Source organism: Catharus ustulatus, chromosome 10 (assembly GCF_009819885.2).
Source record: "Catharus ustulatus isolate bCatUst1 chromosome 10, bCatUst1.pri.v2, whole genome shotgun sequence".
In the NCBI taxonomy this organism is placed as follows: domain Eukaryota; kingdom Metazoa; phylum Chordata; class Aves; order Passeriformes; family Turdidae; genus Catharus; species Catharus ustulatus.
The window spans coordinates 16,979,347-16,994,805 of record NC_046230.1 but is presented as its reverse complement, the minus strand read 5'-3'; the positions used below and the strand labels follow the sequence as shown (position 1 = coordinate 16,994,805).

Sequence of the window (15,459 nt, the reverse complement as noted above, 5' to 3'; positions counted from 1 at the left end):
CCTCCCCTTTTCCACATTTGTTCTCATGATCCTGCATGATGCTTCTCCTTCAGCTGGCTAAGCCAATTCTCTGTAGTTACAGGAGCATCACTGACAACAGAAAGGAACAGAGCACGAGTCCAGAGCCGAGCAACATCGCTCCCCTTTTTAACTAAATTAAACTAAACTAAACTGGCTAAGATGTGCCATCAAGCCACACTCAGAACATTAGTTTAAGCATTTGGTTTGGGGTTTTCTAAAGCATTTTGTTTGCATTTTAACTGATACAAATTTTACTGTCCTCACAATAACAGAATTAACCATACTTACAAAGATACAACTACACAACCAGGTCACTGAGCTCCATCTAAGATGAACAAAACAATATATTGCTATATTCTTATACAAGCTTCAACACATTATATTTTGTCTTTCCCATTACAGAACATTTATTGTTCTATATGTAGCTTAAGTGGTATTGTCTTTTAAGAGAGTTACTGTAAAAATCCCAAACATTTATACTTACAGTGCCAGGCCTCGAGAAGTCAATGTGGTGTGCTATAGCTTGTTTCAAATGACTGCTAAACAAGCAACCAAAAACACTTTGAATATACTCTGGTGTAATCTAGAAATTAGGAAACAAAGTGAGAACAGGATTACATAAAACTTACATTTTCTATCAGACAAGTGTTTCTATACTAAAGGTTGTTTGGTTTTCTTAAAGAGTAAGAAATCACACACCTGAGGCTTACTGACACAAGCACAAGGTATATACTCCAACTACCATTCTGTACAGAAATTTTTAAAACTGTAAATTTTTTATCTGGGAATTGTTATGCTATTGGCAACACTAGTGCTAAACAATTTCAGAGAGTCTAGGAGAAAACCAGATTTTGTCACAACTCTATTGGCATACAGATTTTTGTGAATCAAAAGGTTCAAAATCAAATCATACTAAAAAATGAAACAATTTTGAGCTTGAAACAATGCTGATGTGTTGTTTACATAAAGAACAAAACTTACACAACTGTTTTGTACAGCAGAGTGAATAAATATGAATTACACAGTACAGCACTTTGTTTTTCAATGCAAAACATCTCAGTGGGTTTAGTGTTTTTGTTTTGGGAAATCTACACCTCAATAGAACATCTTAATTTCAGGAGAGTTAGTACCTTCCCCAGAAGAGAGATGAGAGGACTGAGATTATAGAAATGCAACTGGGAAAACTCCTGATATTCCCAGACCTTCAGCAGGGCAATGAACCCCTTCAAATTCAGAACTCTGTAACTTCAATATCACTTTATTCAGTACCCAACTCCACTTTGGATTCAGAAATGACAGAACCCAGGATCCATAACGGAAGAGCACCCTCAGCTGGACACACTTGGGAAGCATCAAACGAGCGCTCTGCACAAGGCTCACAAAGGAAACCGAACAACATCCGCAATCGAAGAAAACCAGTGTCCGGTTCCCAACCACAGAGGGTAATTGGATATCCCTGGAGGTGTGAAATAGGAGGCTGCAAATGAATGACTGGGATTTGATTGTTGAGCAGGCACCTTCCTTAATCTGTTGTAAAGCATAATCCACCCAAAGGCAAATTCTTCCCTGCAGTAATAGCGAGCAGTGATCCCAGTTGCAGAGTAGCAAACCATAAGGTGCTCATGCTCATGACAGGAGGACTTTTCAGCAGGCAGTACAGGAAATGCCAGGTCATTCTCCCTGCTAACAATTCACAGTTCCTTTACAAGCACCTAGAGGCCACTAACATCTGCCATGAGAACAGCCTTCAGGTTACACAGAACTTATGCTCCCAGAGGAGAGAGCACAACACATGAAAAAGACAATCAACTTCATATAAAAAGCACTGCTAGGAAAGCTGTGCCTTCTCCAGTCACATACACGTGGCCCATTTCACATGATGAATAACTCACTCACTCCTGTTCCCTTTATCAATTAAATTAACAATCCAGTTTAACAGAACAGAGAGCAAAGCATTTCTTCAGCAAAATTTTGGATAAGAAGATTGTTTCCACTATCATGGAATTTAAAACAGACCTGACTGAAGTTTTTAATACACAAAAACTGTTGATGGGCTGGACTGCAGTCAGTAATCACTAAAATGCCCTCTAATCACTGCTATGTCAAAGCTCAAAAGGGGACTCTCACAAGAGATCTCAGATGTCTTGTGAGATGGTGATAATTTTTTCAAGATTTCTGAGCCAGCACAATTCAACCCACTTTTTGCACTTCTTTTATCCTCCTTCACCAGGGCAATGGGAGAACTGCTCATCCAAAGTGTTGTCTCATTAGTAAAGGGCCGAAGCTCTAACAGAAATGCTCATAACTATGAAGCTTAATTCACCCTTTGGTCTCCATTTTCTGGTGGGTGTGGAAGCAAGTGCACACCTGGGTCATCTCTTACCATCTTGCCAGTGATTGTGGCCTCCAAAGAATCCACCAGCTCTGCAGTGATTCCAAGGAGATTACTGTAGTCTATCTGCATTTTGTGAAGTCGTTTCAGGTTGGTCAGGTACCTCTGCTCACGCCTCACTAACTGTTGATGAAGATGTTGTATCATTTCTGTCAAGAGAATAACAAAAAAGAAATAGCATCACCTATTCAAACAAAAGGACAAAAGAACCCACAAGCATTTTTACTGCTCTGAAGGGACAACCTCCATTTCTGAGGTGTGGAATTTGCCTACAAGGATAATCTCCCACCTCTAGGAAGATTCCTTTTTATTGCAACACCTATGAGTATTTATTAAGCTTTAATTGTCCAAAGAACCAACTGCTTCACAGTTATAGTAGCAACACAACTATAAGGCAGTAAACATCACTGAATACTTTTGTGAAGAGGATAATCCATTATTTAATGGTTGATGGTAAACTATGCCACTTACTTTTAATATCCTTGGTTTCTGAAAATAACTCAAATTTGTCTTTCATTTTAATCTGAATAATAAAAAAGTTACACTTCTGATACATTTTGTTCCTTCAGGTTCAATTACATAGGAGACAAAAGTACCAGAATCTGCTCCTCCACCCCAGTCTCAGACCCAACCAAGCCAGCATCCTGCATGGAACTGGGCAGGGAACCTGGAGCTGTGGTGCACAGTGCACATCTCTGTGACCAGACAAAACCATGAAGGGAGGCACAATAATTCTACTGTTTTGGCTGATGTTGTGAATTTTGCTAGAACATTATGTTTTAAATTAGTTTGCTGAGAAGCCAGTACTGCTTTAGTGTTGTGAAAATGGCATGGGGCCCATCTGCAAACAGACCCAATATTTACCATAGGATGTTTTGTTAAACAGTGGGAAGGAATCAGCTTGACTGTGGAGTTTCAGACAAAAGTAAGATTCCCTCTCACAGATTTAAAATCTTCTGAGTTAAAGTAAAGCATTCTAAGCAGCCCAATATGAGACAGTTTATCTCATTGATATTTAAAGCAGTAGGTGGCAGAACAGTCTATTTTTGCTTTCAGAAAATACAACAAAGTTATCTTTTTAATGGGATCTTCTAGATAAAATGTACATTGGTAGACTTTAGCTATAAACTGAGTCTTAAAATAAAACATGGAGTACAAGAAGGTGTATTTTCGTACTTCTACAAGTTAAGAAGAAAAAAACCCCAACACAGTGATTTTACTCTCAAAGCCTCCTTCTCTCTAAGCATGGCTGCTTTCTGACAACCATTCAAGAACCACAGCACTCTGCACCTGCAGGGTCTATGACTGACACCTCATACCAGGCTGCAAATCAAGCCACCCTAATGATATTTCTCACACTTCCTAAGAGGGAGCTAAACCTGGTGTGAAATAACAACAGAAGCTGTGACAAGCCACAGATCCTGTTCAAATCCAACAAAATGCACTTAAAAAAAACCCCAGACCAATAAACAAAACACCACTAAAACAGTAACATCAAGCAATTCTGCTGCAACTGCTAAGCTTTTTACAACTCTGTAAGCTGTCAAAATCATCTCAACTCCAATCAATATTCACTTAAAAATCAGAAGAATTAAGATAGCTTCCAAAGACCAAAGTATTCAGCCTTGACAATAATACAACTTCGATTTTGCTTTTATCTCACAGCCATTACTGTTAAACTGCTACCACAGCTTTAAGATGATACAGCTTCGTAACAAAAAACATTTTTCTAAACTAACAAAGATTCTGAGAGCAGCCATTGTACAAAACTAGCTACTCCAGCACTTTATTTTGTAGCCTAGATAAGCAAATGGGAATATATTTTTATTTAACTGTGACACAACACATCCAATTCAAAAATTTTCAATGGATGTATCTAGAGCGTGATTTTCACTCAAGAGGAAAGTTGGAAGCTCCAAATCCCAAAGCATAAACCTTCTCAGAGCTTACTTATTTTTCATAGCCCAGTGAGTAAAATTTCTAGTGATGAAAATATGTCTTCCAACTGCAGTCAGCAGGAAAAAACTATATAACCAAAACTCAATGCAGCTCATGAACACTAGTCTTGGAAATTCAGAAACAGGGTCCAATTTTACCCCTTGGCTGTTAAATGTACAGATTAGCAAATATAAGCTGAGAAAAGGGTGTCTGAGAGGAATCACAGTGTTGGCACATCTTGCATTTTTTATATCACTGTCTTCTCACACATAAGTAATTTACTGAAAAGGAGAAAGACTTTCATGACAGTTTCTCTTGCTGAAAAGGCAGGAAGCTCTCATCACTGGCAAGCAGTTGTTGCAAGTTCAGACAGCTGTTGGAAGAGCTGGTCCTGTGCTGCCCCATTCCCTCCTTGCATTGCTGCCATATCCCCATAACAGCATTCATTTAGACAAATCAGGGAGCTACCAGCCCTGGTAAAAATTAGTATTGAATCCCTTGTTTAAAACGTTAAATCATTACCTTCCCAGTCTAGATTTGGTAAAAGGAAATGGTACCTTTCAGAGGCATTTCAGCTGGCATTTATGCAGTAATGATGAAACTGCACCATTACAGGAATCAGAATAACACTGTGGCTTCTCTCTTTTCCAGACACAACTCCCAACACTGACAAATGCTTTGCACATACGATAAGTTTATTGAGGATGGAAAAATAAGCTCTGGACCAAATACCTACCTGAAATATTATTCATATGAGGAGGAAAAGAGGGAAAAATACAGCACAGAGGACTAAACTAGTCCTAGTGTAGGAAGATACAAGATAGTAAAGTTTGTGACTCTGCCAAATGAAGATGCTGGCATTAGGTATCATCTGAACTACCACATGTTTCTAGCAGAATTCTTGCCTGTTCTCTCATGCATGTAATTGTCAAGTCTTCTAACCCCAGTTCCTACAAGAAGCCAAAGAGTTACACATATGCACTTAATTCCACGATAACCTTTTCTCTCTAAGTGAGAGATTGGTTGTTTTCCTTTACAACTTACCTACACCTGAAACACACTTCCTGAACTTGTGCTTGCTCTGTCTCTGTCTAATCTCAGCCCACCTTCACATACTTGTCTGAAGCACTGACTCCAGCCAGCTGAGCTCCTGCACAAAGTGAAGCAGAGTTCTGAGCAGAGGAGCTGCAGGTCTCAGGAGCTGCTGCTGGACACCAAATCTTGCTCCCAGGAGAAGCAGGAGTCTCCTTCCTGCTTAAAAATTACTATCCATATTCTAAACTGACATTTTTCCACAAAAATAGTCATTTAGACTTTAGCAAATCTTCACGGGCAGGTAGGTCACGCTCCACCTTCTCTAGTGCAGGAGCCTGACACATTTCCTCCACTCTCCCCCTCCCCAAAATGGTGGAAGAGTGGCTGTGAAACCATCCACAGATTTGTAATGAGGCAGTGAAGGGAACAGCAGCTGAACACACTTCCAAATACTTAATTCTCTCAGTTCCTGCTAGCAGACAAGACACAAAGAAGGTCTGAAGTTCTCTGTGCAAGATGCCAACCATTCTGCAATTTTTTCCTTTCCAGCCAAACTGAAAACATATGGGAGAACCATAAATTAAGCACAACTGCCAAATAGCTTTGGAAGTCATACAGAAACTGAATTTTTTTAGCAAATGGGTAAAAAGCCAGACTGTAGCAGGTAAATCAGGCAAGGTAAACACACTGAACACTCCAGGATACCCTCAAAAGCATTTACACCACCCCACACAAACCTGAAGTACTTCAGCATGTCAAACTGATGACTGGCAACTATTTACAAAAGGCTGTTTTTGGGAAACTGCCATACTGCTCTTCATTCATGTGTTGCCTATAAATTTTAGTTGCATTTCCCCTTCACTGATAAAGTAAATATTTTTTATCATTATATTCTTTATTTGGGGAGTAAGTGCTGTGGATCCCAAGTGATGTGAAATACTGTAAAAATAGCTTCTTGAATCCAAAACCTTCATACAAGACAGTCCTCAAGTAACCTTTATGAAAAATCCAAATTGACTCAAACTCCAAGGCACAGAACAGATCTGCAAATTAAGGCTGACCTGCATGAACTGAATGCCATGACAGTCCCTGTACAAAGCACAGAACCTGCCCAAATTAAAAATAATTAGGTCTCAAATAAATCAGGTCCAATTGCATAGTTATTTCTTTTTAATAAGAGCATAGGATTATTGCCTTCAGGAAGAGTCCTCCACAAGAAAAAGTGTAACTTCTGGAAAACAAAAATCCAAAAGACCTTTCTATTATTCAGTGAAAGTCTAATGCAACAACACAAAGCACAAAATAACAAAGAAAATACATGGAACTCAGACTGGGAGAAAACCCAACTTTCTGCTTAATTCAATCTACAAAAAGTAAATCCTCATGGTAAACCTACAGATTAAAATATCTCAAGAGAAAAAGCAATTTTAAGAATCCAGCTGGTCTCATGTAGATCCCTAACTAGAAAGTATATGCAGAAAGTCAAGTGAAAAAATGAATGCAAGGTAGTTGGAAACCTAAGTTCTATTTATTGAACTGATTTTTAAAAGGCACATATTTTAAGTGTTATCAGCATCTAACAGGATTCTGTGCTGAAATTATTATTTTAAAGGGCCCCAAGTCACACACATACATTACAGTGTGTGTAAGCAGCTCACCTCACAATGCAACTCTTCAGCCAGTCACACTTAAAACACATTCTTATTCAGGAGATACTAATATTCACTATTTTAAGATGTACTATTTAAACAAAATGAGAAAATAGGAACAAAAATCAACTTTGTCTAAGATCATCAGACAGTCATCAGAGCAACTGAATGAGACATAAAACCTGGAAGCAAGGGAAGGGAATCTGAGGTAACTTAATTTCATCAGAACTAGAAAAGGAAAGGTGGTAGGCACTTTGTATGGAGTTCTTCACTTGTTTTTACCATGTTGCAGGACAGAATAGATGTTTAATACAAATCCCACTACTAGGCCCTTTCCCATTTCTAGTCCATACTTACTGACTGCTTGAACCTTACTGAGCCAGAAAAGCTATCAACAGCTATCACCAAAGCTGGGGTCTGGATTTCCAAAGACTTTCTGCCATGCATCACTGTTTCCCCACTCCTGCAGGTGAACCTCCCATTACTTTCACAGCCCCTGACAATTTTACAGAACATCCTTACCACAGCCCAGTATTTACCTTTGTTGCACTGTCCACTCTCCTTCTGTTGCACAAGTAAGAGTAACAGTTAAGGAAAATGTGGTTTTCAGTGTTTGTTTTCAGAATGAGAAACTTGGCCAAACCAGATATTCCTACTGTCCCAGCCAACAGCAAGTGCCTGGTGCTCCACAGAATACATAAATCAACAATAAATACATAAAAATCTTGCAAGTGCACAACTCATAATGTTGCCTAGGGAGTTGAAATATCTTGCTGACCTATGAGTGACCAAATAATTTCTAGAACCCCTAAAAGCCCTAGAAAACTTTCAGCTAGTGCCTGAAATGGCTAATTTAAAAGACTACCAGCTTTAGAAATGCTAAAACAGAAGTCGGGTCAGGTTGTTGCCTTTCGGTATCGTGTATTTATACAGGGAAACAAAGAATGATCTCATGATAAACATGTAGGTTCATATGGATCTGTACATTGTCTTTATATGACCTTTTCAAAAGTTTGGTTTTGAATGTGGAATATAAACAGTGTTTCCCATCATAAACACACTAAACTGTAATGTTACTGCAATTCTGCAGTAAATCTTAGCAGCACACTCTTGCATTAAACTATATTTCCTCTTTACAATATTTCTAGTTATCTGCAAAGTGTTTTCTTACAAGGATACAAATATAGTGAGAAGCCGAGGAGTCCGTCTGGATTTCAGAGTCAGAGACAGAAACTTTTCCAATCTTGCCTTTAAATCCACTGTCCAAGATTCCTTGAAAAGAAAAACAAATAATGACAGTTGTTCACCAAATACGTACACTCTTTAGAAAGTGCTTGGACCACAGCAACTTCCCACTAGTAAGCAAGGCAACCACCATTGGATTGAAAAGAGTTTCCTTTCACTGTTACTGTAGTGAATGTGTTTGCTCACTCCCCATAAAAGCATAAAAAAGTCAGAGGAGAGTTCAGTATTATCCCTAGACAAGAGTTCTAGAAACACAATGTATCTTTAAATAAAGTACAAAACTATCACATGGTGTTGGTGCACATGCAACAACTTCCCCAAAAGTAAAAGCACCTTTTAAAGACAAGCAACTTGAGAAAAAGATAAAAAATTTTTTCACATGTATTAGAGTACAAAATTAATAATTTTGCACTGCTCAGTTTTCATCCTTTGCTCCTAACAAGATCTGGGAATTGTACCTTTTGTCAATAACGACTGCAAGCATCATGACATGACGCTGGTGGGTACAGTGTTTCTAAAATAAGGATTTGAAGAAAAACAGCTCATGCAGGAAAAGAGACCAGCAGAACAGACCGACAACATTAACTGGAATGCTGTCCTCTGCCTGACGTAGTGTCTCATATGCACAAGAAAATAACAGTTAAGGAAAAAAGTCAAACTAGATCTAGGAATCTACCAAATACTCTTCTATTTCAAGCCTTCAGTGAAGCTGCTTCTGGTTGAGAAAAAGCCAGCCAATGAAAAAAAAGCTCCGTCTTCCAACAAGTAGCAGGAGCTCCCTAAATTTACTGCTGTATATACACATGTTGCAAGCTGTTCTTACAGCTCAGATTTGCCTTTATTTCACCATGCTGGAGAGTGTACAGAATTTACTTGTTGCATTTACCAACTCAGTTCCCAGACAGTGGTGTACCACAAAATGCTGTATGTTACCAAAGGAGCCTTGTCTCCTACAGAGAGGACTGCACATGATTTTTCAAGATGTATTACACAAACTGACAGGAACTCCAGCTATATAAAGTATCAGATGCCTGAGAAAAATATATGCCATAAGGACTCTGCTTAGTAAACTAGTGACTCACTGCTGCTCTTTCTTAAACATAAAACAATCTGTGTTTCAACACTAACATGGAATGAGTTGAACAATTCCCACAAGAAAATATGAGTGAGTGTGGACTAAGAGCTTGGAGACTGGGTTACTCAGAATAAACCTGAGGATCTCATCTTAGATAAGGCATTTTAAAAAAATGCTGCTAAGTATAATTAATAAAGAGTAGTCATATTCCATCTCTGAGGTCGAACAGTCTATCTCATTATTTATAGCTAGTCCCGAAGGAAAATGGCAGGATATGCCTTTTTTTGGTGTTAAACTGGAGCTCCTCATCAGCTGGTACTTCCAAAGTCAGCCCTAGGGCAAGTATCACTTAAACTTTGACTTGATATCAAAAGCAGTGTGGCAGCAATGCAGGCTAAAGATATCTCCTTGCACCAGAGTGGTTGCCCACAGCTGCTCAGCCAGGCCAGCCCAACTGTCCACATGGCCAGGGAACCATTCAGAGCAAATAATTCTAAAAAGTACTATACAAGCTTTACAAACTAATTTGTGTAGATATGTAAATCTGGGAGCTGTTTACACACACATTCAAGAGGCAAGAAGGCAATTCCTTGATCCAGTCCAAGTCCAGCACAACAGAGAAGCTGAGGTGCAGTTTTGCACTGCAGGAGCAAGCCACCAGCAGGTGAAATGGTGGCTGCACCTTCCCCACAGGTATTGCCAGCAATACTCCGGAACATCAAACCACAAACCCGCGTGGTGTGCAGAGAATTCTCAGTATAAATCATCATAAAACCACCTCTGCAACACAGACACTAACCTGGAAAAGTTCTTTAAATGAAGGATGTACCATGGGGTTCGGAACAAAAGGCAAAGCATAGAAGGGAAGAAACTCTGTAGTCTGGCTCAGTGCAGCTCCTTTTGTTTCCAGGTATGCCTTGAAAAAAGAAATCCTTTCCTCAAGTTCAGCTTTGTCCTAGGAAATAAAGCAGCAGATTTAATTTAGAAAACTGTAATTCTGAATGCACTGTAAAGCTGGCAAATAAGAGACCCAAGTATATTAACACCAAGTTTGAAATTCCAGAATATTTTTATCTAAAAACCAGTATTTATTTAACTAGAGAACACAGTGTCTGCTTTTACCAGTCATAAAGGAAAACGTAAACCAATGCTGTTGTTTATGTCAGGTCCAAAGAAAGAGACAGACAATTGCTTTTTGCATGTAAATGATTCCTGTTCACTTCAGGCTAGAGTTTTAAAGAAAAATGCCATTGCCACACTCAGGGCAGAGAGAAAACATTGACTTCAGACATGCTTTATTTCAGTTGTAGGTACAGAAACAAAAGAATCCACTTGCACAGCAAGTGGAACTGGCACACAGAACAGAATAAAAGCTCATTAGAGGCTGGAAAACAGACAGCCAGCATCCAAATACTCCTGTAGCAGCTGGCAGGTGAAGGCCAGGAGCTATTAAGCCCTGGCTGATCTGGCTGAGTCCAGGCTACTTAAATGTCTCTTCATTATAAAAGTCCCATGTAACAGAGATTGTATTTTATAACACCTTGGGAGTTATATTTCTCAGCATGATATATTAAGCTGGTCAAAACTGAGCTTCCCCATTTAATCAGAAATTATTGTATTTCAACTCACAGCTTCAGTCCAAACTTAGAGCAAAATAAGTGTTTTAAGAATCTGCTATGATCCACAATTACAAGTGTGAAAGTATTGCCATTTTGGTATTTTCCGAGTTTAAATACTTCAGGAACTTCGGGATAAGGACAGGTTCAACTTCCACCCTTGTACTCCACAATACAAAGAATCTGGTTGAACTAAAATGCAGACTGTGGCCAAAACTGGATACATATTCTTGGAATGATTCTTAGAAAATATCCCATTCTCATCCACACTAAAGACAAATGAAGTAAAACAAGCAACAGCAATCTGAGGTCTAAATTGTGAACTAAACTTACAGGATTTTCCACAGTTTGTTTCAAGAGGAAGATGGCAAAGTAGATTTGGAGATAGAACTCCAGGTTCTGAGCAACTGGATCACTGTCCCGGCCTAAAGACAAAATACGCTCCTCCCAGAGCCGGAAGAAAACTTTCTGATCACCATCTTCAAATGCTCTAAGCATTCCTTCCTGTCAAAGGAAAAAGCATCAAGTGAAAACCCTAACACAGAAGAGCCACATTTTCTCAGCAGTAGGTTAGTGAATGAAGAATTCTAGTGCCATCTGAACACTTCAGGTTAAAAGCTTTATCCAAAAATATCCCCATCATTCAGTGACCACCCAAATATTCTTTTTTCACATATCTTTACTATCTTTGTGAGCCTGAATCAACCATCAATACAAGAAGCAAAGCCCAAATTTTCAAGCGTATCAGTAAAATCTTAAAATAGTGTAAATCAAAACTAGCACCTTGAGTTCAAAATGACTGCAGTTCTGAAAAAAAACCAAAAACCCCAGCCTCAAACTTGAAGGTTACTGTGCTGGAAGAAGACTGCCAGGAAAGTTCTTCAAATAATCAAGAATCTGTTCAGACAGTTCACTGTCACAATAACTCATAGGGTGGTTAGTGACCTCTGTTTTCATTATTACTCAAAGTAAGTGTAAATGATGCATTACCTGAACAAGCAACAAATCTTCTGAGGAAGAATCTGCTGGTCTAGTTAGTGGTTTCCCTTTTATTTTACATTCCTTTTTAAGTATTTTCACTGTTTCTTGAAATCCAGCAAAATCCAGATACTACAAGATAAAAACGTAGAGGAACAACATTTGTTAGATGATTAATGCTTCAATAAATGATTAATCCTTTTTTTAGGTGATTAATGCTTCAATGAATGACCCATGAAATGCCAAAGTTTCTCCAAATGATGGTCCATAAATGTTAAAGATTTCAAGGTGATAAACCAAGAACCAATACCTTGTGGTGGGAAAATACTGTCTCTAAATTTCCTCCTGCATCCCAGAGACAACTGAGTACACCCACTCTGAAAGAATGATGCCTCTTGGATTAGCCAGTAATTTCATTCAACCAAAGAAGAAAATTTACTGCTGGCATTTAACAGACATTGAGCCTTTTGAACCGAGAGAGCATGACAGGAGCCAGCACGATTTCAGAGTGTAGCAACACTTAGCCAGATAAACAACTCCAGAATTTACACCTCAGTTACAAAGCCTGGCTCTGAATGCAAACACTGAGGAACCTTGCCTTGAAAAAATAATTTCAACAACAAAAAGGGAGGGAGAAAAAGAAAGAAATAAAGAGAGAAAACTAACCTCTTTCACCAGTCCAAGTAACTCAGCTTCATACGCTAAAACATCACCCATTGCTAAGGGCTGGTGCTACTTCTCATTACTAATAAAGCTGGAAAATGGCAAAAAAGAAGGTGTTAGTGCAGAGCACAGGGCTCACACAGCACAGCACAGCCCATCAGCCACGGTATGTCCAGAGGGCCCGAGGAGAGACACAGACGGACACACACACAGATACATACAGGTGCCCAAGGTCTACCTGCCCCACTCTCACCTGCACCACATCCCACTGCCTCACATCCTCCCTGTCCCAGTTGCACTCGCCCCTCATTCCCCCAGTCCCAATCCCCCCTATCCCCCACTCCCACTCGCCCCAGTCCCCCTTGTCCCACCCATACCCCCTGTCCCCCATTTCCACGTGTCCAATTCCTCCCTGTCCCAATCCCTCTTGTCCCCCATTCCCACGTGTCCCAATCCCTCTTATCACCCATGCCCCCGTGTACCATTCCCACCCGTCCCCCGTTCCCCTGTCCCACTCCCACCTTTCCCAATCCCCCTGTCCCCCATTCCCACCTGTCCCAATTCCCCCTCAGCCGCCGCCGGTGTCGCCCCGGCAACCGCGGCCCCTCCCCCGCGCCGCGTCCCGCGCACGTGACCGCTCTCAGCCAATCGCCGCCCCGGAGCGGCGCGTCACGTGGCGGGGGCGTGGCCGCGGCAGTCGGGCGGACAGCGCCCCCTGCCGTGCGGTGGGCGGAGCTGCCGCGGCCTGAGGGGGCTCCGGGAGGGGCTGGGCTCAGTTCGGGGTTTAAATGGCGAACGGGGAAAAGCCTTCTCTCTTGGAAGCTTAGTTTGAAAGAGATGTCGGGCGAGAAGGGCGGAGCTTTGCAGGCCCGAGCACAGCGGGAGGAGGCTGAGCCGATCCACGGCCGCACAAGTCCTTACCTGATGGAAGCCCCAGCAAAGCAAAGGGGGGGATTAGCCAAGCCCCTTATCGAGTCTTTGTCCCGTTTTCAACTAATAGTGCTAGTGAACTTCTTCCCATTAACATCAGGTTTCCGGCAGACAGTGCCACAATGTAAAACAGCGTTGTGTGATGAGTCAGGTCCTGCCCAGGGGCTCGGTCTCACCTCCTACAGGCTTGTTTTCCACCAAAAATCCCATTCTTCTGCATGTCCCACAACCCAGACACAGCACAGCATCACCTTTGCTCCTTCCAGTCTCCTAAACTGGAATTCCTAAGCTGGAATTTCTAAGAAGCACATCAAAGTGTTCAGAAAGGACCCTGGAATCCCAGCCCATAAGCTCTACAAATTCTCTGCAATTCCTAGAAACAACAAGGATACACCAGGAAGGCACAAATAGATTTTCAGACTGATGGAAAATTCTTTAAGTGCAGTCTGAGTTCCTAAAAGGCCTCTTGAAAATCCACAGAAAACCTACGGAAATTTCTAAAAGCCTCGTGGATATTTTATGGAGAGCAGCAGGGAATTCCTAGGATGCAACAGGAAATTTCTATTCTAAGCATTAGTTTGTGTTCTCATTGCTCACTGGGTGTGTGACAATTAGCGTTCCAATTAGTTTTGGAGTTGTTGTGGACATTGTTAAGTGGTCAGGCTGGTGGTGATTGAGCTAGCAACTGGGATTTCTGGGTCTGGAAGTTTCTATACTAAATTCTAAAGTTATATACATATAAAAGCGCATAGCGTTTATACACTCCAAACTTCTAATAACATAAACAGTGAATATACTCTGTATTTAGAGGGAGTATCTCTACACCAGAGGTTTCATTTTTCTGTTCCTTACACTCTTTCAGAGATCCCACAATAGCAAACTTTATTAATATTGAGGCTTTCCCTGCTTGAGCCCTTCAGGCACTTGGCTCATCCCTGGGGAAGGAAGGACTGGGTCCCTTGGCCACTTGTAGTCCCCTCACTCCCACTGTGAGTCCAGCCTTCAGGATCCTTGCTCCAGCCAGAGATGCTATGGGACTGTGAACTCCCCCTCCTGTTTGTCACCTGTTCTTTTAACGTTTCAAAGGAGTGAAGGACTCGCCTCAGAGAGTGGCTCCAAGGTTTTGAAGCAGACCAGTACAGCTGCCCTTCTCTGTAAAGGCAGCTACACTTTCCCCTGCATTCCCTCTCACCTGCTGTTTGGTGATGATCAGGCACTGCCCACAGCCAAAGAAAGGGATTTACAGAGAGTCTCATTTTCCAGACTGATGTGCATCCAGCTGGCTTTTTTCTCTGAGAAGTCAGACAGAACTGACATTGTGCCCTGGGCAGGATGGTGGGAAGGGCTGTGTGGGATCTGGGCTTTGCTTGATCATATGTTTTTGTTCCTTTTCTCCTCACATTCTTGCAGAATTTCTCCTCTAGTGAGCGGGCAAGGCTGCTATGCCCTGTGTTGTGCTTGGGGAGGGACGCTTTTTCAGGGAGGTGCTGCCCAAGGAAGGGAGCATCCACTGCTGGCCAGCACCTGGGCTAAGATCAGGAAGGTACAAAGCTTGTGCTTCAAATCTGAAAAGCAGGATTCCACTGTCCTGTGTATCCAAAGAAGGGCGTTCATCATCACCTGGGGCATCACCCCAGCTCTACAGTTTGGATTTTTCTTCAGGCAGGTGTCAATGACATCTCTGCTAGGGGTTGAGCATTCCTGGGGCTGGGCCACTGGCTCTGTCAGCTGCAGATCCCAGACTGGATCATAACCTGTTGCTTGATTTGAAAAGAGAAGCGTGTTCTCTGTGCCCAAATGGAAGGTTTTGCAGGAAATTTCTTCTTGCAATACCCTTTCCAAGTGGTTGTGTTAAAAGCAAGCAGGGAAGAGAGAAACGTTTTCCAAAGCTTAAACATCCTGTTATTTTCTGTGTCA

General features: G+C 41.2%; 1 protein-coding gene across 4 annotated transcripts in view; it reads right to left on the bottom strand.

Annotated features, from left to right (window-relative positions):
- The window catches only part of ARMC9 (armadillo repeat containing 9), a 59,332-nt gene extending 46,104 nt beyond the window's left edge, over positions 1-13,228 (bottom strand). For all 4 annotated transcript variants that reach the window (XM_033068532.1, XM_033068533.1, XM_033068534.1 and 1 more), the window contains exons 1-9: positions 13,165-13,228; positions 12,616-12,703; positions 11,962-12,081; positions 11,305-11,475; positions 10,155-10,310; positions 8,215-8,307; positions 7,575-7,599; positions 2,405-2,562; positions 506-604 (exon numbers count right to left, since the gene is read on the bottom strand). In XM_033068532.1, coding sequence (XP_032924423.1) covers positions 506-604; positions 2,405-2,562; positions 7,575-7,599; positions 8,215-8,307; positions 10,155-10,310; positions 11,305-11,475; positions 11,962-12,081; positions 12,616-12,666 — 873 coding nt within the window. In that variant the 5' untranslated portion in view covers positions 12,667-12,703; positions 13,165-13,228. The remainder of the gene's footprint in view (positions 1-505; positions 605-2,404; positions 2,563-7,574; positions 7,600-8,214; positions 8,308-10,154; positions 10,311-11,304; positions 11,476-11,961; positions 12,082-12,615; positions 12,704-13,164) is intronic.
- Positions 13,229-15,459: the final 2,231 nt, after the last annotated feature.